This window comes from Euprymna scolopes, chromosome 23 (genome assembly GCF_053919585.1).
Source record: "Euprymna scolopes isolate OS-2025 chromosome 23, ASM5391958v1, whole genome shotgun sequence".
In the NCBI taxonomy this organism is placed as follows: domain Eukaryota; kingdom Metazoa; phylum Mollusca; class Cephalopoda; order Sepiida; family Sepiolidae; genus Euprymna; species Euprymna scolopes.
The window spans coordinates 115,205,981-115,229,184 of NC_136504.1; the positions used below are offsets into that span (position 1 = coordinate 115,205,981).

Here is a 23,204-nt window from a genome sequence, read left to right on the forward strand (position 1 = left end):
CATATGTGGGGGCAACTCCACATATAAGACCTTGGTCAATGTAGGGGCAACCCTTCATACCAATTGTCACCATCCAGCTCCCCTACTCCCCGGGGAGTTGGTCCCCATTTCCCCTTCACTCCTCACTTTAAAAATCGGCCTTGTGCCTAATTTGCTCAGTGGGGGAGCAAATAAATACCATCTGTTCTGATACCTACATCGTGCGAGGCAGTGCTGTTCTGGCGACACATTCTCGTGCCCGGAACACCTGACCAGCTTTTTGGGTTGCGTTCTGTCCGCACCCCCACTTTGTCTGTCTTTCTCTGCTCTCCCCCCTCCCCCACGGGGGGGGGGGATCCGAGCTGATAATTTACGACCTTCCCGCAAGGGAGGGTCGGAAACACCTTCTCTCTTCCCTCCACTAACTTCCCACTCCCTCTCTCAGTACTATCTCCCCTCTTGCCGCCTTTTGGCGCCACCTCTTTTTGGCGCCAAAGTCGGCTCCCCACTTTGGACACTGATTCCACGTCACTTTTTTCAGTGAATTTTTTAAAAGAGTGACCCAAAACGGACACCCCCAGCCCGGGGGCCACCAATATGGATACCCTCAGCCAGGGGCCCACCAATATGGATACCCCCAGCCAGGGAGCTACTGCTCCCCAAGAGGACGAATCCCCAACAGGAGAAAAAACAACTGCTGATGGGGCGTACCGCCCAGGTATGACACCATTGGACGCTCCCCAGGAGGGGGAAAATTTAACAACAGCTCCCCCCGAGGGCGACTCCCCCCAAAGGGGAGCAAAACCAAAATCGGTCGTAGCATCTCACTCCAACCACAAAAAGGAGGAGGTGCCGGACCAAAAGGACAATAAAGGGGACAGCGCTCCCCAGGAGGGCTGCTCTCCCAAAAGGGGAGCAGATCAAGAAAATGAGGGGGCATACCGCCTGGACCTCACAAACGAGGAAGGGGCAGATGGCCTCAAAGTAAACAAAAAGGATCATGCTCTCCAAGAGGCCGACTCCCCAAAACGGGAAGCTGCTCCCGAAAAAGACACTAAAAAGGGAGCCGCCGCCCAAAAATGTGACACTCCCACAAAAGGACTGACCAAGACATCTGGGGAGGCAGGAAGCGTCGCCAATAAACAGGCAGGGGCGACCTCCATAAAAGACCAAAAACGATCTAACCCCACTAAAGACCCCATACCAACACCAACAAGAGGGTCTGCGTGGGGGAAGACTGTAGAAAAACAACTGTCCCCTCAAGAGTATAGAGACCTGTACCTGACAAAGTACAGACAATACATAGAGGGGGCAGATATAAAACCCATACCAGGGGCCTGGGAGGCGATTGAGGGCAGAGTCCTGTCCTTTGCCATTTCCGATATACCGGAAAACCGCCTCCTAGGAATGAAGAAGGAAGACATGGCGGGGCTTCTCCACAAACTTAACATCCCAGTACTATACCTGTACCAGAGGAGCTTCGCTGTGTGGGACATCCTCCTACCCACCAAGGATGATGCGGAAAGACTCTCCCTCCAAGAAATAAAGCATGGGAGAGTCAAACTAACACCTGAATACCAGGGCAAGAGAAGGACTCGGGTGCAGGTATTTAATGTGCCAACCCAAATACCTGCGGAAGTATTAGGATGCCTCTTCAGCCAGTACGGTGAGGTAGAACAGGTGACCCCAGTACGGTCAAAAACTGGGACTCACCTGGGCTGCTACACAATAGCAATGAGGCTGAAGAGGGAAGGTTTTCAAGCAATACCACCGCTGCTGACATACAAAGACGCCAGCATAACGGTAGTGGTGGAGGGCCGTCGTCCACACTGTTGGTTCTGCCAAAAGCAGGGCCACATGGCTAGGAGTTGCCCCCAAAGGGTAACCCCTAATCCAACAACCCAAAAGGCGGCCACAACCCCTGAGACAACGCCCGCACCAAAACAGGCGGCAACAACCCCTGCAACTGCAACACCAACCCCAGCTCCAAGGAAAACCCAAACCACCCAGGAGGCCAAGGGGGAAGAATGGAGCACGGTAGTGAGACAAAAGCGGAAACACATAATCCCTTCTGCCACCGTCCCACCACCAGCCCAAAAATCGAGGCAGGAGCCTCTGCAAATGCAGCAACACCAACAGCCACCGCAGCCAATGCCGCGGAAACAACTGCAGCAACAACTACTGCAGCAGCAAAATCAGCAAGTGCAGCAGAAGCAGCAGCAGCAACGACACCAGCGAGAGCAGCAACAACAAAAACAGCTGCAGCAGCAAATAGAGGAGCAGACACAACCAACGGTCCCCACACCAATCGAGACGGGGATCAAGCGGAGAAAAGACTGCTCCTCTGAGGATGAATCCGCAAGTGAGAGGGAGAGGAACTCAACCTCACCTCTCCCCGGTTCATTCGAAAGAATGAAAAAGAAAAACAAAAGAAGAAAAGAGGAAGAAAAGGTGGCCCCCCACTCCCTGTGAACATACACCACCCCTAACAACAAAATCCACTTCCACCCCCAAACCACACACTGCACCAACACCAGACACCGCACCAACACCAGACACCGCACCAACACGAGACACCACACCAACACCAGACACCGCACCAACACCAAACACCGCACCAATACTAGACACCACACCAACACCAACACCAGGCACCACACAAACACCCGTCCCCACACCAAGGCAAACTGAGCCACTACCCCAAAAAGAAAATGAAAAGAATGAACCGAGGGAGAGGAGAGACTCCTCTGCCTCTTGCAGACCAAAGGTCCTTGCCCCCGAGGAACTATGTAATGTAGACCCTCTATCTGTGGCCACAGACATTTCCCATCGGCAGAGGAAAAACTTAAAACCTCTGCTCGATTACAAACAGATAGAGGGGAAAGATGTAAATATCCCCTCAAATTTCCCGGACGCCCCACTCCTAATAACTTTTGTCAGAACTCCAGAGGCCTGCAAGACCAACTTGTGGACAAGGCTGCAGGCCGCTGAAGGGGCGTTTCCGGGAATTGAACTGGTGAAAAAAAATGACCCTTCTCTTGATGAACTGTCAAAACAATGCAAGGGAAGGGTCCCCGTGTTGGTCCATCCGTCACTCTACAGGGCCATAAAATTAATTTATCCTTTGGACGTTGGCGGCATTGCGAGAGAAGGTCAGGATATGAAAAACCTGACCACCTTGAGCATGGCACATAACGTCGGCGTCCTCTCCCCAGCTGACTTCGGAGCTGAGTGTGACACACCCTAAGGTAGGTACCATGGCTTTGAATTTGGCTAGTTTGAATGCGAGGGGCTTGAGATCACCGGGCCGGGCGGCTCGCCTCCGGCACGACCTCTTGTCCCTGGGAGTGGATGTGGCTGCGATTCAGGAGACGCATTTCGTTTCCTCTGTGGACTGTCAGGTGCTGGCCAGAGATTTTGAGGTTTTCTCAGCATATGGCAGCCCGCAGGGGAAGGGAGTTTCCGTGCTGGTTAAACGTACCCTGTCGGCGACGGTCGACGTTGTCCATAGAGATGCGGTGGGCAGGCTGGTTGTGGCCGATGTTGCCGTAAAAGATTCTGTGTTTCGGGTGATCGCGGTTCATGCGCCCAGCACCGCTCGTGAGAGGGTCTCATTCTTCAGTCAGCTTGACGCGTTTGTAGATTGTCGGAAGCGGGTAGTGCTAATAGGAGATTGGAACGCCATCTTAGACCCCGAGATAGATAAGGTAGGAGGCGATGCTAGAGGATCAGAGAGGTGCGAGTCCAGCTTGGCTGATCTGATGGCTAGATGCGGTCTGGTCGACAGGTTTCGGTTCGAGCATCCGGGGCGGGAGATGTGGACGTGGACCAATAGCGTTTCCTCCTATCCAAATACCTATTTGGACAGGATGTTAGTTAGGAGAGGCGAAGTAGACTTCTTATCTTGTCCCACGTTCACTTGGCTAGGCCAGACGGACCATAAATTAGTTATGGCCCGGCTGAAGCTAGGAAATAGGCCTAAGTTAGCGGGGTACTGGAAGTTAAACACCTCCCTTCTGGAGATACAAGACTTCCAAGATCAGTTAAGAGAATTGATTAAAAAGGCACTAGTGGGGGCGGTTACCGGGAGTAAGTGGTGGTTAGGTCTCAAAGCCAAGATCAGAAGCTTCTCCGTCAAGTATGCCCAGCGCCTCGCACTAGATAAGGCCAAGACGAAGAAGAAGCTAGAGCAGAAACTAGCCCAGGCTACGGGGGAGGGTGATAGGGTTAGTCAGGAACTAGCTAAGCAGGACCTTCTACGCGAGACTAGCGAGCATTACGAAGGCCAAGTAGTTAGAGCTAGGCTTAGAAAGATAGGCAACGAAGCAGTCAATTCTGATGCAGACGTGCGCCGTGAGGTTTCTAGGCGTGGCTCGGACAAATACATTGCAAAAATCAAACATCCGAATGGACACACCCTGGAATCGACTCGGGAGATCTGCGAGGGGTTTCGAGAACATTTCGAGGAGCGTTTTACGCAGCAGCCCGATCTTCCGGTCCTTGAGTTTAGCGACTATTTGGCCGACTCTCCCCGCCTCGAGGCGGCTAGAGCGGCTGGTTGCGAGGGCCGGGTGACGGAGCGGGAGGTCTTTACTGCGCTGAAGCAGGTCAGCTGTGACAGATCGCCAGGACTTGATGGTCTGCCATACGAACTGTACTTGAGGCTGTCGCCCATGTTTCTGCCTCTTCTGACGGATATGTTCAACCATTGGTTTGCTCAGGGATCCATCCCAGGGCAGGTGACCAAGGGAGTGATCACATTGCTGAAGAAAGGTGACGGGCATGGAGGGGAAGAGTTAGACGACTACAGGCCCATAACTCTGCCAAACACAGAGTTGAAGATTTTGGCCAAGGTCCTGTCAAATCGACTGCAGGTTGTTATCGACGAGTTGGTTGAACCGGAACAGAACTACACTGTGAAGGGGAGATCGATTCAGAACAACTTGCACCTGATCCGCATGATCCTAGAGGGGGGAATAGATGACGACACGGAAGCCGCGCTGATAAACTTAGATCAGTCCAAAGCTTTCGATAGGGTCGACCATCGTTTCCTGGTATCTGTCTTAGAGGCCGCCGGTTTTAAACCGGACTTTTGCAAGTGGATCTCCATAATGTATCGACAGCCCATGGCTGTCGTGCAAGTCAACGGAAAGCGCTCGAAACCCTTTGTTATCTCTCGGTCGGTTCGTCAGGGTTGTCCGCTGTCGCCCCTGCTTTATGTCCTGGCTTTGGAGCCTCTTCTCCGCAAGCTGAGACATGGGGAGGCAAATTCGGCCCTGCGCGGAATGGCTCTGCCTGGCGGCTCAGCTGCCAAGGTATCCGCGTTCGCCGATGATGTCACGATCTTCGCGTCGGGCTTCAGAGACATTGAGGTCGTGTCGGAGGCACTCACACAGTATGAAAGAATCACAGGGGCCAAGATAAACCGCAACAAGTCGGTAGGACTGCGGTTGGGCGCATGGAGTGGCAACGCAAACCTCCCTGCGCCCTTCAGCTGGACAGATGGCCCGGTCCGGTTCGTGTGGTTCGGACTGGGTCTCCAGCTTGACAAGAATTGGTTGGAGGTACGGTCAAAGGTGGAAGCTGCAGTCAATTCGTGGCTTCCTAGGAAACTTTCCTTAAAGGGTAGAGCTGAGGCGTGCGCCACTTACGTCTTTCCTCTCATCCTTTACCGACTGACCGTACTTCCCCTGCCTGCACAACACCTAAAAGCTCTTGTCGAACTCTTGTCCTCGCTCCTTTGGGACAGAGGAAGACACTGGGTGAGCAGACAGGTCTGTATTCAACGTCCGTGTGAGGGAGGCTTGGGAATGCCGGACTTGAAGTGTCATCGAGATGCTGAGAGGCTGGCCTTCCTGAGCCACTATATGCAGGAGGACCAACCGTGGCACCCCGTGGTTACTGCCGCCTTCCCCGACCTCGTTCTCGACCCTTCCATCGAGAGCCGTCGCAGGCCGTGGGGAGAATCTGCCTACATGAAAGAGTGCCGAGCCGCGCTAAAACGACTACCAAGGTCCAGTGACCTTGTGACTGCTACCCGTAGGGAACTCCACAGGGATCTAGTGAAGGGGGCCGCTGACGACCCGCTATGCGCGCGTTTGGGGTGGCAGCAGAGTGAGATCCGCTCCGCGTGGAGCTGGGCGCCAGGTTCGAGTCATCTGAACAATTCGGAGTTCTCTCTGACCTGGCGATTGGCCCGAAATGCACTTCCACTCAACAACATACAATGCAGTTCTGGGTTTTTGGAGTCGCCTGATTGTCCCCGTTGTGGGACAACGGCCGTGGAAACTACGGATCACGCTTTCTTCGATTGCCGCGAACTCCGCCAGTACTGGTCGTATGTCAGTGGGGTGACAGCTCGCATCGATCCTGAGCATCCTCGCCCAATTACTGTATCCAATGTTGTGGACAACGTGAGGCCGCCGTGGGACCGGGAAAGACAAATGGTCTACGTTACGATCCTGGCCGTGGCGAGAATGGTGATTTGGACGTCGCGTCTGCAAGGTTGCCGGGGGGTGTTGTCTTTTTCTGATCAAGATCTGATCGCGTTCTTTAAACACCAACTACGGGTGAAGATCAGATGTGATAGAAGAAGGCTGCATCGCGCGGCATTTGACAGAAGATGAATACATGTGGCAAGTCTGTGTGTACGAAGAGGAGCCAAATTTGAATACGTGTTCCCCGCCTAGGTGTGGAACGCGCAGTTCTGTAAAGTTAAATTAAACAAGTAGTCTCTCAGCTAGCTGAGTGTGTGTTCCATCCCTCCCCGATTAGGAAGCCTCCAAGATCCCCATCCCCTCTTACCTGCAATTTTTGTTTTCACCCCTTCCTCTAAATTTTACCCATCTTGGAGAAAAAGAAATACAAACTAACCTCCATCCCTTACCCAAAAAAAAAAAAAATTTTCTTTTCTCCATTCACCCCCATCTAGAGGGCATCCCCACCTAGAGACTGACCCGCAGAAGCGAGGTTCCTTTTACAAACCTAGTGGAACGGGCAGTCTATCAACTAGACGGGGTTGGGAGGGTCCTACTAATCACCTTTTGTTTTTTCTTCCCCCTCCCTCGACACAAATGAATTATTGTTACCATTTTATTGTTATCTTTTTTGTTTTTACACGTCAATAAAAAATGTTTTAAAAATTGGGAGTTACTAGGACGTCCCCAAATATGAAAGGGTGAATGCGGTATTATGGTGAAAGAAGATACTAGCTGGGAGAAACTTTTGACTTTGTTTAGTTCTGGAGTGACAAGGATGACCAACGACCCCCAAAATTCCCCCCTTTTGAGTTGGCCATGTGCCTAAGTTTTTTGTTCTTCGTTAATTTTGACTGTATTTTTTAACATGAATAAAAGATTTAATATCTCAAAGTGTAGTATCTGTTCCGGCAGATGCTGCAAGCTATGACTGGCAAAGACCAGATGTGGGGGCAACCCCACATGCCTGACCTTTAACCAGCTCCCATTTCCCACCTCTCGGGAGCTGGTCCCCTTTTTTCCCTTCCCCCTCCCTTTACTCCTCACATTAAAAATCGGCCTTGTGCCTAATTTGCTCGGTGGGGGAGCAAATAAATACCATCTGTTCCGGCAGATACTGCAAGCTATGACTAGCTAGGACTAGCAAAGACCAGATGTGGGGGCAACCCCACATGCCTGACCATTAACCAGCTCCCATTTCCCACCTCTCGGGAGCTGGTCCCCTTTTTTCCCTTCCCCCTCCCTTCACTCCTCACATTAAAAATCGGCCTTGTGCCTAATTTGCTCGGTGGGGGAGCAAATAAATACCATCTGTTCTTCAGATGCTGCACTTCTATTTCTTGTTCTCTTTCGGTGGAGGAGAAATCCTTCACGACTGAGACGATTTTTATTTTTGTACCTTTTCTCCACGTTAAAAAACGACCCTGGTGTCTAACTCTGTCCCGTGGGGAGGCATAGTAAATAGGTACAGTATTATGCAACCTGTAATATGAAAGTATTTCAAAATTTCAGTTAATATATATAATATTAATGTATACTTTTAATCTGTTTTACATAAGCATTAATATGTCGCTACACATTCATGAGCATGTTTTGGTCAGTCAGTTACTAATAACTAGTTACGGACTAAGCTTTTGTATAAACAATATCGTCTGAAGAGGTATCTAGTTACCAGTAACTGGCTGACCAAAACATGCTCATGAATGTGTAGCACAATTCTCATGTAAAACAAATAAAAAGTATATCTTACCCTACTTTGGTATCAAGCACTCTTGTATTAACCCGGTTAAAACTTCATTGGTTACTTTCCTCTGGAAAATATTAACCTCAAATAATATGCATTTAGGTAAAAATGCACTTCCGTATAAATAATTGAAGTCGTTCAAAAAGTATCACTAACAAAAACAAATAAACATCTACGTAAAAATGCGGTACATTAGTAGTTGTGAGAGATAGTTCATCGGAAGAGGCTTAGGCTTCTTATCACGAGGTCTCGATTTCGAATCTCGCTAGATTCAGCCACTGAGGAGTCGTAGACGGCAAAACACGTGTCAGTGGATGATTATATTTTTAAAAACAATACATATGCTACTCCCATTTTTGGGGGGGGGGGCTACCAAGTTGGTCAAAAGGAAAATTATTCCTAACTCGCATTTAGGTACAAATGCACTTTCGTATAAATAATTGAATTCGTTCAAAAAGTATCGCTAACAAAAACAAATAAATATATACACACACGCACAAACACACACACACACACACACACACACACACACACACACACACAATAATTTTACAAGAAAAGCATGTGCTGACCTGTAGAGATTGCCGCAAAGAATTCCAGGAGGAGGAGAATTTGTTAACGTTTTATATGGCTGTTGAACTACAAGAGGATTGTGCTGCAAAGAAAGATTAGAATTATCCCTTTATATTATTTAATGTTGAATCTCAATATTTTTTGGAAATGATAAATAGTTGCAAACAATTAATTGAATACAAGTTGCTATGTGTAAATATTCAGATGCATAAATAAATTCATATTATTTACTGGCTTTTTTTTTTTTTTTACTGCATATCAACCCTTTTTGTGGTGATTTAATGCTAAATACAGTCATTTTTTGAAAAAAATGTTATTCTTCCTCAAGTTCTTTGTGTATTTAAATATTTGTGGAGTTTGGTTTGATTTTGCCTGGTTCTATTGTATATTAGCATTTTTTTAGGTTATTTAATATTTTGGAAAAAAAACTTTTCCAAAATATTAAATAAAATAGTTAAAGCATAAAAAATTTTGTTAAAAAATTTTTTTCCAAAATTTTTTATGCTTTAACTATTTTATATCTTCGAATTAGTGTTGGGACGATTAATCAGAATTGGGGAAAAAAAATCACATATTTTGGGGTATCATAATCAGTGTCAGAAAACTTTGTGCCTATTTTTTTGATGCCAAAAACGATTCTTTTAATTATATTTCTCTTTTTTTTGATTTTGTTTCAAACAAAATCTTCCACTGTTGGTAGCAATAATAAAATAAATATTTATTGATTTTAAACTAACAGTAAAATTAAAATTTAGAGAATTGTCTGATCTATTCCCTGCTTCCTTTGTTCCAGCTCATTTGACTCATTGGTCTAGTGGTCTTCATCAATTCACTGTTTTTATATCTCATAATACAGCTTCCTTTTCCAGTATCCTCTTTCCAAGAACCGCGAAGTTGTGGAACTCTCTTCCTGCTCACCGTTTTCCTTCTAACTACAGCCTACTCTCCTATCTTTGCGATAATTTTTGTATACTGTGCGTATAATTGGTTGGTTGCTTTTGTTTTACGGCATATCAACCCTTTTCAGGTTATTTAATGCCGAATCCAGTAATTTTGAAGAACAATTTTTTTTAATAGAATATATTTGTTTTTTTCAAGTCGATTTCTATTTAACCCATAGTTGGGATCCTAACAGGTACTACCACTCCGGGTCAGAGTGGACCTGGAGCAATGCCAATTAAAGGTTGGCTCCACACTCCCCAAAGCCCACAAGCTGGGGCCTCACCATCGGATATATTTTAAGGTCATATCCAGGACCAAGCGTATAATTAGTGGGTGTATATGCGTGTTTATATAAATGCATCTTGTTCATCAGCGCTCGTGTCGTCTAGGCGATGTGTGTACGTATACGTGGCAATGTGCGTGTATGTATATGTGGAAATGTTAATCTGTGTGCGTGTTTACACATATACAACCAGAAAATTAACACTTGAGAGAGTTCTTCAAAAAAATATTTTGAATTCTTGTTAAGATAAATGAGTACTGTTGCTATATTTAGCCGGTTGAATCTGTGTCGCATTTGAAGGTTCTTGATAAATTGTAGAAACGTATCTGTAGGTGGATTCACACCCTCCCCTTTCTTCTTTGCGGACATGATGTTGCTCATCTCAGTCTTTTTCTATCAGTAATTTCCCCCTTTTTTATCTGTGGCTAATTCTAAACGTATATTCCATGAACAAAGCTTTTTTTATTAGAACTGAACGCCTATGGAACTGTTCCCTTTTCCTGCTTTCCAACTGACTACAATATGGTCATCTTCAAGTCCAACGTAAACAAATTCTTGATGAGCCGTTCCACTTAAGTAATCCAATTTACCAAATTTCCACTACTAACGATTACTACAATATTTTCCCATTGACTAATGTACACTTATTAACCCTTATCCTCGAGTGGCCTCTGGGCCTTTATAAGTGGTGACTATTTTGGGAATATTATGTATTGGATATGTTTTTTTTTTATGGCATTTGAAATTTTGTTATTTTGATTTCAATAATTTTATTTTTATACTTTTTAAACATATTTATTAATAAATTAAAATAAACTTATTTTAAAAATTAAAAAAAAAAATTTTTTTATAATTTCATACACATATATTGCTTATAAAATTTCAAATAAAATAAAAATTTATTTTTTAATTTTGTTATTCAAACCACAAATAAAAATTGTTATTTTTACAATTTTGTTAATTTTTTCTTGTATATTTTTTAATAATGTCCTTTTCTTATATTTTATTTCAATAAATCGTTTCACAATAGGAATATTGAAGAAAAATAAAAATGAAGGAACCGATTTGGCTTGTCACCACTTCCAGTAGCGTTACGGCCGGGAGTTAGTCGACTAACCAAGCTGCCTTTATTGCTAGTTAAATTATACAAAATTTGGCACCAAATTTGATTGGTTCAAAAAGTGTTTTATATAAACGATTCAATGAGGGAAATTCGTTTTTCTTATTTTTCAGAAAAAGAAAATATAAATATACTCACAGCATTATCTTCAAACCAAAGGTAATAAGAAATAAAGAAGTCTCCGTCCCTCAACAGAACAGTCGTATAACCTTGAGACAATTTTTGTTGCATAAGGCGGGCAGTTCTCCAAATCTATGGCAAAAAAGGAAGAGAGTTGAGATCAATCCCTGAATAAGTAAAGTTGAGCAAGACTAGGTAATCTTTAATAAGAGGTTAATGTAGTTTGCTTGAATCATTGTTTACAAAATAATAAGGGTTCCTTTTAACTGAAATTTGGTGAATATTTATTAAATCCATGTGTAATACCTATTTTACAGGTATAATTAATTATAGCTATTATAAATCTAATTGAAATAAATATAGTACACAATACGAGTTTTTACTCGTAACAGCTGTGTTCTAGAATTAATAATGATCGATTAATTATTGGTCTCCAACAAAAGGAGGGTGGACCTGTAAATTCACCCTTCTCTGTTTGTCTCTCCACACGTTTCTCAATGACAATGCCTTGGAATTTTTTTAAATTTTGCACAAACATTAAACATGATATGAGTAAAAAAAAGTAACAGAACGGTTGCCTCTCCTCTAGGGGTGCCTTCGGGTTAAAATGGTTAAAATTAACACTTTTTGTGCTTATTAAAACAAAACAAAAAAATTGATGCCTTGGATTTTTATAAAACTTCCTGAAAAGTTGTAACTAACTAATTTCTATATAATTTTGTTTGTCTATACTTCGCGATAACTTTTGGGTGTGCCCCAGGGGCTCTTTTAGGGCTAATAAAAACACTCCCTTTTTGGGACTATTTTGCCATATTTGTCCAAATTTTCTGTGTATATCTATTTAGCAGTTTTGCATGGTTCTGAACTCAAATTTAAATATATTAAGGCCTTAGAGGACTTCTGGGGCTAAATGGAGGGGGGGGCGGGTAATGCTGCACTTAGTTATTTTTTTTATGCCTCGTTCACTGTGCACTCATGGGGGACCATGCATGCTTCACTTGTTTTGTTTGAATCTACTCCAAATGAATAAAAAACACATGTGCATGCATATATGCATATGTATACATATAAATGCATACATGGATAGTTTCAGATCAATTATCCAAACTTATCTTATATTTTGACTTATTTTATCTTTTGCCGTTCGCATCTTAACTTCTATTTTTTGAAATCCATTATTTACATTTTGATTTTTTAATTTTAAACACTTTCTTCCCACTATTATTACCATTATTAATCAAAATAATTATTAATAATTATCATTATCGATTATCATATATATCGTAGTCACCAACCTGTTTATATCCCATTACCTTCTATTTCTAATTATCATTATTACAATTAGAGTAGATGATTATATCTAAGTATGGAGATAAATTAATTATATACACTTTGAGATTTTATTATTATTGCTATACAACTTTCAAAGCTTTGCATAGTAAATAAGTAAAAAGAAACCTATGATGATAAATGGGAATGGGGGAGTGGACGGGGATAGGGGACGAATAGGAAGTAGAAAGACATGCCTTAGAATCACTACCAATAAATTTATGGTTTCCCCTTTTAATTCTTCCCATTCTTTTTTTGTTTTCTCCCTTATCTCTTAACCTCTTCACTAATGTATCTAGGGATGATAGTGGTGGATCAGGGATATACAAGGGGGCAATGCAAGTTGAACATTTTCTGACCAAGTAAAAATTCTAGTCAAATTAAAAGCATTTTTATAACTGAATAACCCCAATTAAATCTGAAACTCCTTTTAGCATAGATATGTCGAATTCACATTCCCCCTACTGATTGAACCTATACACACTAGTATGTTTAAGATTTGGAGCAGCCATCACACGCGCATACTATTCTTTCTAGTCTTCCATTACCTCTATCTTGATCTTTAATCCGCCCATCCTTTCCTATTCATTGCTTTATCTCAACACAGACTAATATATCTGCACCACTATTAGGTCTTATTTACATCATACAACCAAATCTTATTTTTACACAACATTTGACGAAACCTGATATTAACTCCCTGTGTCAGGAAAGACCTGATATTTTCATTGCAAGCTTTGCTTTCGTATAAGCTGTATTGCCTGAAGAAGTCTCTAGTTACTAGTAACTAGCTGACCGAAACATGTTCATGATTGTGTAGCAACATATTACTGCTTAAGTAAAAAGTATATACATAACATATCAAAGTATCAAAATTAAAACAAGATTTTTGAAAAAAAAACTCACTTTACGTTTGAGAAACAGAGTGGCTCTCATAGCATCTTTATTGTCGTCAGGACTAATATTGAGTGCCGGGGCTATCACTTGGTTGGTTGTGCGATCTGTAAATATGAAGTAGACCATTCCAGGAAATTGCTGAAAATACGACGTGATGGCAATGTTTCTCTGCGCTTTGACGATGAGATAATCCTTGTAATCGGAAAGTTGCTTGTGTATGTGCTGTGTGCATGCATGAAGGACGTCGAGGACTTCTTGCTGGGCCACTTTCTTTTGGATAAACATGCCAACGAACAAGTCCTTCAGATTGTCACAAATCGCAGACAAAGAGTTTAGAATTCTGTAAAAAGAAGAATTAAATAATATAAAATAGCAGGGACATCCAACGTTGCTCGGGATTGAATGGGGGATCACTCTTATGTACTTTTTTTTTGTACTATGCTTATTGCCAGATGTGTCTCCAACTGATGCTCCCATCTTCACCATCAACAGTATCCCTCTAAAGAATATCAGCAGCTTCACATACCTTAACTCCAATCTCTCATTCTCCTGCGACCTTAGTAATGACGTTAAGCATCGCCTTAATCTCGCCTCTTTTTCTTTTTGTTACCTGGATGACAGTGTTCGCCAACCGTAATCTCAGGACCCATACAAGAGTCGCTGTGTACGACACAGTCATCATATCAACCCACATGTATCACATCAAAGTACTGGAGTCACTTCATATCAGACGACTACAGCAGATCCTCGGCCTCCATTAGTGGCAAAAGGTGTTCCATTCAGAGATTCGCAGGAGAGCTGGACTTTCCCCTCTAGACTCACTCCTTATCCGTTGTCACCTTTGATGGTTGAGCCACGTCATCAGGATGCCTTCAAACAGACTACCTCAAAGAGTTCTCTTTGGTCAGTTCATTCACGGCTGATGAAACGTTGGCTGCCTGAAGAAATGCTACATAGACTGCCTGAAGCTCACCCTCAAGTGCTGCAATATCCCCTTCAATCCTTGGCAGTGGACAGAGATACTTGTAACCCACACTGAAATACCAAGCGGTGGCCACTCACCATCAAAACCTAAATCCTGTCTATCACAGTCATCAACAGAGCCAATTAAAAAAAAAAAAAAATGAAGACATCATCCACATGGATAGACTACCATAACTAATTATAACGCTATATTAATTTCATTAAAATGGAAGTGCGTAATTGAAATTTTGAGGGAGTCGTGTTCTCATAAAGGAGAAAGCTAGTAACAGATTTGAGACCATTTTCATTGTCTTCCATAGAGAATTTTATATGATACTAGCACGCTGCCTGGCATTGCCTAGTCACAAGATACGCCTAAATATGATATTTTAATTCATGCAGATGTATTTACTATTATAGAGACAATTCTATATTAATTATTATATTGAACCTGATATATAGTATATAGTAGTGAGATCAAAACTTTTGAATCTGGTCTTTGATGATCAGCCGATTCCATCTTTTAAAAAGGGATGACAGGTGAATTTACATTTATATATATATATATATATATATATATATATATATATATAAAAATTTCTGAGCCAGGTCCATATACACACACACACTATATATATATATATATATATATATATATATATATATATATATATACACTGTTTGAAATATAATTATCCACTGACACTTATTTCATCATCTACAACTCATCAGAGTGGCTGAATCTAGCAAGATTCGAAATCAGGACCCCATGGTTAGAAGCCTAAACCTCTACCCCTGGGCTATCTCGCACGACTGCTGGATGTATCACGTTTTATGTAGAGGTCATTTGTTTTTGTTTTATATATATATATATATATATATTTTAAAAATAAAAAAAAAATGGGCTCCTTCAGTCTTTGACAGACTATGGATACTCACGAAAGGGTGCTTGTGTGTGAAATTTTTGTGGCAGGAGGTACGCAATCTCCGACCACACCTCTCCTGAGTCGACATTGTTAAATACATGTGGTAAGTGAAGTGTATGTACAGGACAACTGGAAATCAATGCAGAGATAAGCGAAGAGCACATACAGTGCTTAGAATTCCCAAATAGTCACCCATCTGCTACTAAATCAGGTTCAATATTGGTTATCTTCGGCGATCTGATGAGAACCGGTGTGTCAATGCGATTATGCTATATATATATATATATATATATATATATATATATATATGGGTGTGGCTCAGAAGCTAAGGAATGAGAGTGGAGAGTTGCATGTTTTGGTTTCGATCCTAGCTGATGTCACTCAAGTCATGTATAGATTTTTTTTAGTTTTGATCTCACTAGTATATTATATATTAGGTTCAATATAATAATAATCAATAGAGAATTATCTCCATATCTCATAATCTGCACGAATCAAAATATCATATTTAAACATATCTTATAACGGGACAACACCGAGCAGCCTGCATAGTATACTATTAAAACTTTTGTGTTTGGAGATAAAATGAAAACGTCTTACTTATCTGGTAAGTCTTTTGTTTGACTTTGTTCCAACGCCGTGTCCAATCCGCTACTCTTTGCATTCTCCCAACTTTGCTTGATATTCCGCAGAATAGCCTGTGCAATAAAAATGCAATTAAATATCAGCAAAACGCATGTTCATATATAAAAACTTGGAATAAAAAGATGAAACTGTTTTTAGAGCACGTTAAAGATGCATAAGTATTTTATAAAAAGAAAGAAGATTCAATATTCTTTTTTGTTTTTTCTAAAGTTGAAATATTGCTTATTAATTTTTGACTGTTAGCAATCCATCTTCAGTGAAATATTGTATGTGTTTAACAAAAGAGATTCAAATGATAATTGCATAGCATTTAAGTTAAATGCTGTTTAGATGCAAAGTTTGCTGCAAAGAAGGTTGGCTCTCACTATCAGGCTAGAAAACTTTGCAGACTTATCAATATTCTATATATCTACAAAACCATCATTCATCCATGCATGGAGTATTGTTGCCACAACTTTGGCTGGTGCACCAACTACGGTTCTATCCTTCTTAGACAGGGTGTCAAAAAGACTTCTAATTTAATAGGTCCCATCTATCTAACAAGCTTCAGCCTCTGTCCCATCACCAGTGTTGCATCCCTGTGCTGGTTTTACAAGTATTTCATTGGAATGTGCTTCGACAAACCTGCTGCACTATTATAGCCAACCGGGAATCTGCATAGCTTGCCATTGGAATAATGAGTGGCTAAAACTGTTCAGTCCTGGCCGGCTTTCATAAGGGATGCAGTGGCAAGAATGGATTGAGCCGATTCAATCTACCGCAAGGTGAATGTTATTATAAGTACCAGTACAATAGATATATGAGATAATCACATTGACACACCAGTTCCTACTGGATCACTGAAGTTAAGCAACGTTGAACCTGGTCAGTACTAAATGGGTGACCATTTGGGACTTCCAGGTGCTGTATGTGATCTCCGCTTATCTCGGCATTTTTTCCAGTCGTCCTGGTCTTCTCCTTGCCAATGGACCCAAACAGTGCCGATTCAGGAGAGGAGTGGTTGGAGATTGCGTGACCCTTGCCTCACAATTATACGCGCTACTGCCCCCCCCCCACCCTACAGGGGTATCCTTTGTCTTTCGAGACTGAACGGAAGCATGGAGATGAAGATATTATTTAATAAATTATTTAAATAAGAAGGAAACCATTACAATTTTGTGTTGTGAAAAGCCCTCTACAGACACTAAAATGAAGGCGGTAATTGGGCTCTTATAAGCGAGGGGGGGGGTCATTCTTTCATAAACAATAAATGCTGCCATTTCTTACCTTCAGACCTGAACGAGATGTTGTGACTTTCTTAACCAACATATCGAGTACATCAAACGTGTATTGCCTGTCTCCTCTGACAAGGCGCTCTCCCCTGCTGTTTCCAGAGACAATGCCATTAAGGAGGTCATGCAATTGGCAGATCAAGCCTGATTGGTTGGATGATGGTTGCTGTAGAACAGAAAAGTTTGAACAATGAATAGAGAAATGGATATAAAAAGAAATATTAGAACTCTTTATCTGTGCCTAAATCAAAACGTGGATTCCATGAACAAAGCTTCTTTCTTAGAACTGCACGCTTGTGAAACTCTGTTCCATCTGCCTGCTTCCCACCTGACTACAACTTGGATGTCTTCAAGTCCAACGTTAACAAATTCCTAATGAACCGCCCCCTTAAGTAAATACTTCATCAAATCTCCACACTAACGTATTATACTTGCAATAACCCTTATCCCGGAGTGGCTTCCGGGCCTTGATAAGTGGTGACCACCGTGTAAAAAAAAAACAAAAAAAAAAACAAAAAAAAACAGAAAAGTTTGAACAATGAATAGAGAAATAGATATAAAAAGAAATATTAGAACTAGTGTTTGGAAGATTAAGTGGAACTGGGAATTGGGAGAGGGAAAAAAATTTAAAACCTTTAGGGGCTATGGGAATCAAAAATTTATGCCTAACTTTTTGGATCCCAAACAATCATTTTTTTTTTTTGTAAACAAATTTTCCTTTGCTGGTATTAATCATAAAATGATAAATATTGATTTTAAAATATCCTACAAGTGTATGCTTGCATTTGCAAAAATATGCACATTATTACATACAGGTTTTTAAGGTAATCAAAAATTTTAAATAAATAATAAAAAAAAAAAAATGTAACTCTATAGCTATATATACAGCACAATCACGTTGATACACCGGTTCTCACTAGATAACCGAAGTTAAGCAATGTTGAGCCTGGCCAGTACCAGATGGGTGATCATTTGGGAAGGCAAGTTGCTGTATCTGCCGTGAGGTAAAATACCAGGTTGAGAAATTGGTGCCGTCTATCCTTCTCTCGGGGGTAGATGGGACTCTCTCAAGCCGTGGTAGGCAACCCATCTAGTGATGGCGTCACGATAAATACCCTTGATAGCCCTGGCGAAGCATCAAGTATTCGGCTACCGATAAGATTTGAATTACACTACAAACTCATGTAGTGAGTTCAATCTCGGCTACGGCCACACTGGACGAATGGATAGCGATATACATGTAAATATTAAAGAATTGGAAATTTAGAATGGAATCAGAAAAAAAATGTTTGAATCGTCCCATCACTAATTTGGCTTACTATTCCCATCAAAGTAATCTCCAGTTAAAACACTGCGAAAAAAAATACGATAAAAATGAGATTATTAGTCCAAATGATACAAACTATCAATCCTCATCTAAAAAATTTTGAAACCTGTCTTTATTCACAAGCCATCGATCCCTCCATTCACTTTTGACAGGCAATGGATTCCCCCTGTAAGGATAGCTGTATATGTAATTTTGAGGCAAAAGTTGCGCAATGACCAACCACACCTCTCCTTGAGTCCCCAGTGACAAGGAGAAGTGTTAGATAACTGGAAACAATGCCAAGATAAGCGGAGAGCACATACAGCACCTGGTATTTCCAAATGGTCACCCATTTTAGTATTGACCAGATTCAATGTTGCTTAACTTCAGTGATCTAACGGGGACCAGTGTGTCGACATGAATTATGCTGTACACAACACACATGCAATTTATATCGAAAGCCAAAAAATCACTCAACAAGTCCCGGGCCTAACTAATAAAACAACTTTTTAAGCAAAATTTGACTTTAACATTGCCTCCTAACATGATACACCAATTCCAATGTTTGTTTAACGATGCTTTTTTTTTGTGCTCAGCATTTCCCCTCTATTAAAAAACAAAACTGAATGATGACGCATGTATCCAGGATGAAAAGAAAATCTATTCCAAAAATTACATAACTTAATCAAGTAGTTTTATTTTTTTATAAAAAAGATCCCTTTTAAATGGTTAATGGGAATTCATAGGCATTACAACAAAAATCTAATATGAATTATTGTCGAGTTATATCCTTTTGTTTTTTGGAGATATTTTTTTTAAATTAGAGGGCGAGACAGTCACTCCACAGATTCTCATAAAATTTTTTTTTCTTATTTAAAAAAATAAAACTACTTGATTAAACTATGTGATTTATTTTCCTAAAAACACATCACAGGCCTAACTAATATAACAATTTTTAAGCAAAATTAAAAATGATCAAAATCGTTTCCTTCTAAGGTAACTCACTAATTCTAACACTCGTTTAACAATTTGTTACTTTTTTGGTTGTTATCCAAAAACCCCCTAATATTAAAAAACAAAAATAAAGAAACTTCTGTATGATATATGTACACATGACAAAAAGAAAAAATATTGAAAAGTTACATAAATTGATCAAGTAGTTTTTTAAGCGATTAATGGGAATTCATAGGCATTACAACACAAATCTAGTACAAATTACTAGTATGAATCATTGAAGCCAAATGTTTTTCTCTGGAGTATTTGTTTAAGGTCTGCAAATAGTAGTTGCTGAGGGTCAGATCTGGAGAATGAGTCGGTATGGAAGCAATTCGATGTGCAATTCATGTAGTTTTGCAAGTAAATCACTAACTTATTGCCAAAAGTGCCATAGTAAATCACTAACATTGCCAAAAGTGCCATAGTAAATCACTAACTTATTGCCAAAAGTGCCATAGTAAATTGCCAAAAGTGCCATAGTAAATCACTAACATTGCCAAAAGTGCCATAGTAAATCACTAACTTATTGCCAAAAGTGCCATAGTAAATCACTAACATTGCCAAAAGTGCCATAGTAAATTGCCAAAAGTGCCATAGTAAATCACTAACAATTGCCAAAAGTGCCATAGTAAATCACTAACAATTGCCAAAAGTGCCATAGTAAATCACTAACAATTGCCAAAAGTGCCATAGTAAATCACTAACTTATTTGTGTGAAATGATTTGCTCTTTATCATCCTGATGCAATTCTCTATCTACATAAAAGCCACGTACATCAAAGGATGGAGTACTATTGCCATATCTGGCCAGGAGCTGCTAGAAATATCTTATCCTGCCTTGAGAGAGTTCAAAATAGACTTTGTAGCCTAGTAGGGGATGCCCTTTTCTCTTCCCTGCAACCTCTTTCCCAAAGAAGGGAAGTCACGAGCCTGTCTCTGCTTTATTTTCATGGCAAGTGCTCGTCTGAGCTTTAATCCATGTCCCCCCCTCTCGCGAAACTTTCACGAAAAATACTCGTCTAGTTGAAACCACTGTCAATAGTTTCCCCCCACTCTTTATCTGTTTCTAAACCTAAACATGGATTCCATGAACAAAGTTTTTTTCTTAGAACTGCATGCCTGTGGAACTCTTCTGTTTGCCCGTTTTCCAGCTGACTACAATTTGATAATCTTCAAGTCTAACATAAACAAATTCTTAATGAACCGTCCCTTCAGTAGTCCAATTTACCACTACTAATGATTACTACAATATTATCCCATGGACTACTGTACACTCAATAACCCTTATCCTCGAGTGGCCTCCAGGCCTTGATAAGTGGTGACTCCTATGTAAAAAAAAAAAAAAAAAAAAAAAAAAATCATAATGTATAAATTTTATCTTGAATGTATAGTTTCTTAATTTCTAAAATATATCAGGTACCCAGTGACCTATTTATAGGAAAGACAATATTTCGCTTTCTAAATAAAATAAATAACTTTTTTCTTTCAATTTGCGTATTCTAACCAATTTTTAGTCATTACTAGGGCTATGACAACAAAATATTCTTTTTATGGTTTTGAGTCTCAAGTGTGTATCCATTGATATCTTATATGCTTTTATATAGAGTGATGTGGTTCTCGGTTGATTTACTATGTCGGATATATACTCAAGAATTAAAACAATAAGAATATTCGATACTTGTACAATTTAGTCAAGACATTAAAAAATGAAAATATCGAAAAAAGTTTAAATTGTATGTATCCGTTATGGAACGAAGTTCTCTGAAAAAAAAATTTCACTTAATTTCATCAAGTAGTTTTTTTTTTTACAGCAGAAAAACATGTTTTTATGAGAGCGCCTTGAAGGCAGCCATTTTAGATTTATAAAAAAATTTTGTTTGAATTTTAGAAATAACAAAGGGAGATAACTCCAGTTAAAGCGCTGACACCCCTTCCCATATTAGCTAAATCGAACATTTTGCTCGGTATCATAAATTGTTTTTTTGCTGTAAAAAAAACAAAAAAAAAACTACTTGATGAAATTAAGTGAAATTTTTTTTCAGAGAACTTCGTTCCATAACGGATACATACAATTTAAACTTTTTTCGATATTTTCATTTTTTTAATGTCTTGACTAAACTGTACAAGTACCAAATATTCTGTTGTCATAGCCCTAGTCATTATACAAAGTTTGAACTCGATAGTAAAAAAATGAAATACCTGGAACTTAATGGGTTTAGAAAAATTCCATGAACTTAAGCCTTAAATTTTAGACATTTCCTAGAATCAAAAACATGTAATGGTTTTGGATTAAAATTGAAAAAAAAATTCTAGACCCTTTGGAATTCAGATAGCAGCCTCAGAGAAAGCTTCCTGGCACCAACAAAGACATCCTCTCTCCTACTTCTGTTCATGACAGCAGAGCAAAGCCATTCTCCACTGGAAGAATATATTGCTTGAAAACTGTTGACAGCCAAACTTTCTTTATTTTGACATTGTCATATCTTTCAGCAACCTACACCCAACTGTGTAACTTAGTAGTTTTGTTTTATACTATATCAACCTTTTTTGTTTGCTTAGCCTGTAAAATGACATCAGAAAATGGAGGAAAGAAGAAGAAAAGACCAGCATAAATTTTGTAGGTCGCTGATTGGTGAATGTATACCGTTAATTTGCATATGTGTACAATTGGTTACTGGTAAAAGGGACAAAATCTAAAGAATGGGGGTTGAGTTTTGTTTTTCTTTGTTGGACAGACCAAAAACGAATGGTGGAAGATAATATTGAATACACAAGGAGTTGTTGCAAGTTGAGGAAGGAAAGCAAAACAGGACTTTTGTGCAATATATCGACAAGAGAACGTTTTAAGACTGTCACTTTTTATTTTTTGTTCCCTTTTCATTTTATAGTTTTGTAGAAGAAAATTGTTGTTTCTGTTTTTCACTCCGCAGAACATGATTTAGTTTTGTAAAGGGAAAGGAAACAAACAAGGACGTCAATGTTTGGTACATTTTAGGTCAGGAAATCAATATTTTCAAACAGCCTGATCTGATAGAACCCGAACCCAACAACGTAGGTCACTTAAATAAATATTGTTATTATTTATAACAGAACTTTGTTTTTCCTTTTGCTTGAATGACCGATTGATTTTATAGTCCATGCCAAGATCGGATAAAATAAAATGGTGATCCTGACATGAGCTGAAGACTCAACCTTCCAATAATCACACTATTTATGTCTGTTAAAATTGTTTGATGTAGGCTATACATTATTATCACTCTACTGAATCTGAACACACCAAGGATAAGAAAAATAAGGAAATGTCTACCTGTACAAAGGTTCCCTACATCTCTTCATGTTTACAAAGGTCAATCTGGACAAGAATATGAGAGTGAACCCCCTTTGATCTAACTGGGTTTTTTTAGGTTTTTTTTTTTTACATAGGCATCACCACTTATCAAGGCCAAGAGGCCACTCAAGGATAAGGGTTAAAGACTGTACAGTAGACATTGGACAATATAATAATCATTAGTAATGAAAATTTGGTAAATTTGTTAACTTATATAGAACGGCTCATCAAGAACTTATTTACGTTAGACTTGAAGACAACCATATTGCGGTCAGCCGGAAAGCAGGAAAACGAAAGACAATTCCAC

At 40.3% G+C, this 23,204-nt stretch overlaps 1 protein-coding gene across 1 annotated transcript in view; it reads right to left on the bottom strand.

Annotated features, from left to right (window-relative positions):
• The window catches only part of LOC145246146 (BLOC-3 complex member HPS1-like), a 97,684-nt gene that overhangs the window by 8,727 nt on the left and 65,753 nt on the right, over positions 1 to 23,204 (bottom strand). Inside the window, exons 10-14 of the mRNA XM_080107994.1 lie at positions 17,264 to 17,434; positions 15,953 to 16,050; positions 13,473 to 13,803; positions 11,256 to 11,369; positions 8,772 to 8,854 (exon numbers count right to left, since the gene is read on the bottom strand). Of these exons, the coding sequence (XP_079964120.1) occupies positions 8,772 to 8,854; positions 11,256 to 11,369; positions 13,473 to 13,803; positions 15,953 to 16,050; positions 17,264 to 17,434 (797 nt within the window). The remainder of the gene's footprint in view (positions 1 to 8,771; positions 8,855 to 11,255; positions 11,370 to 13,472; positions 13,804 to 15,952; positions 16,051 to 17,263; positions 17,435 to 23,204) is intronic.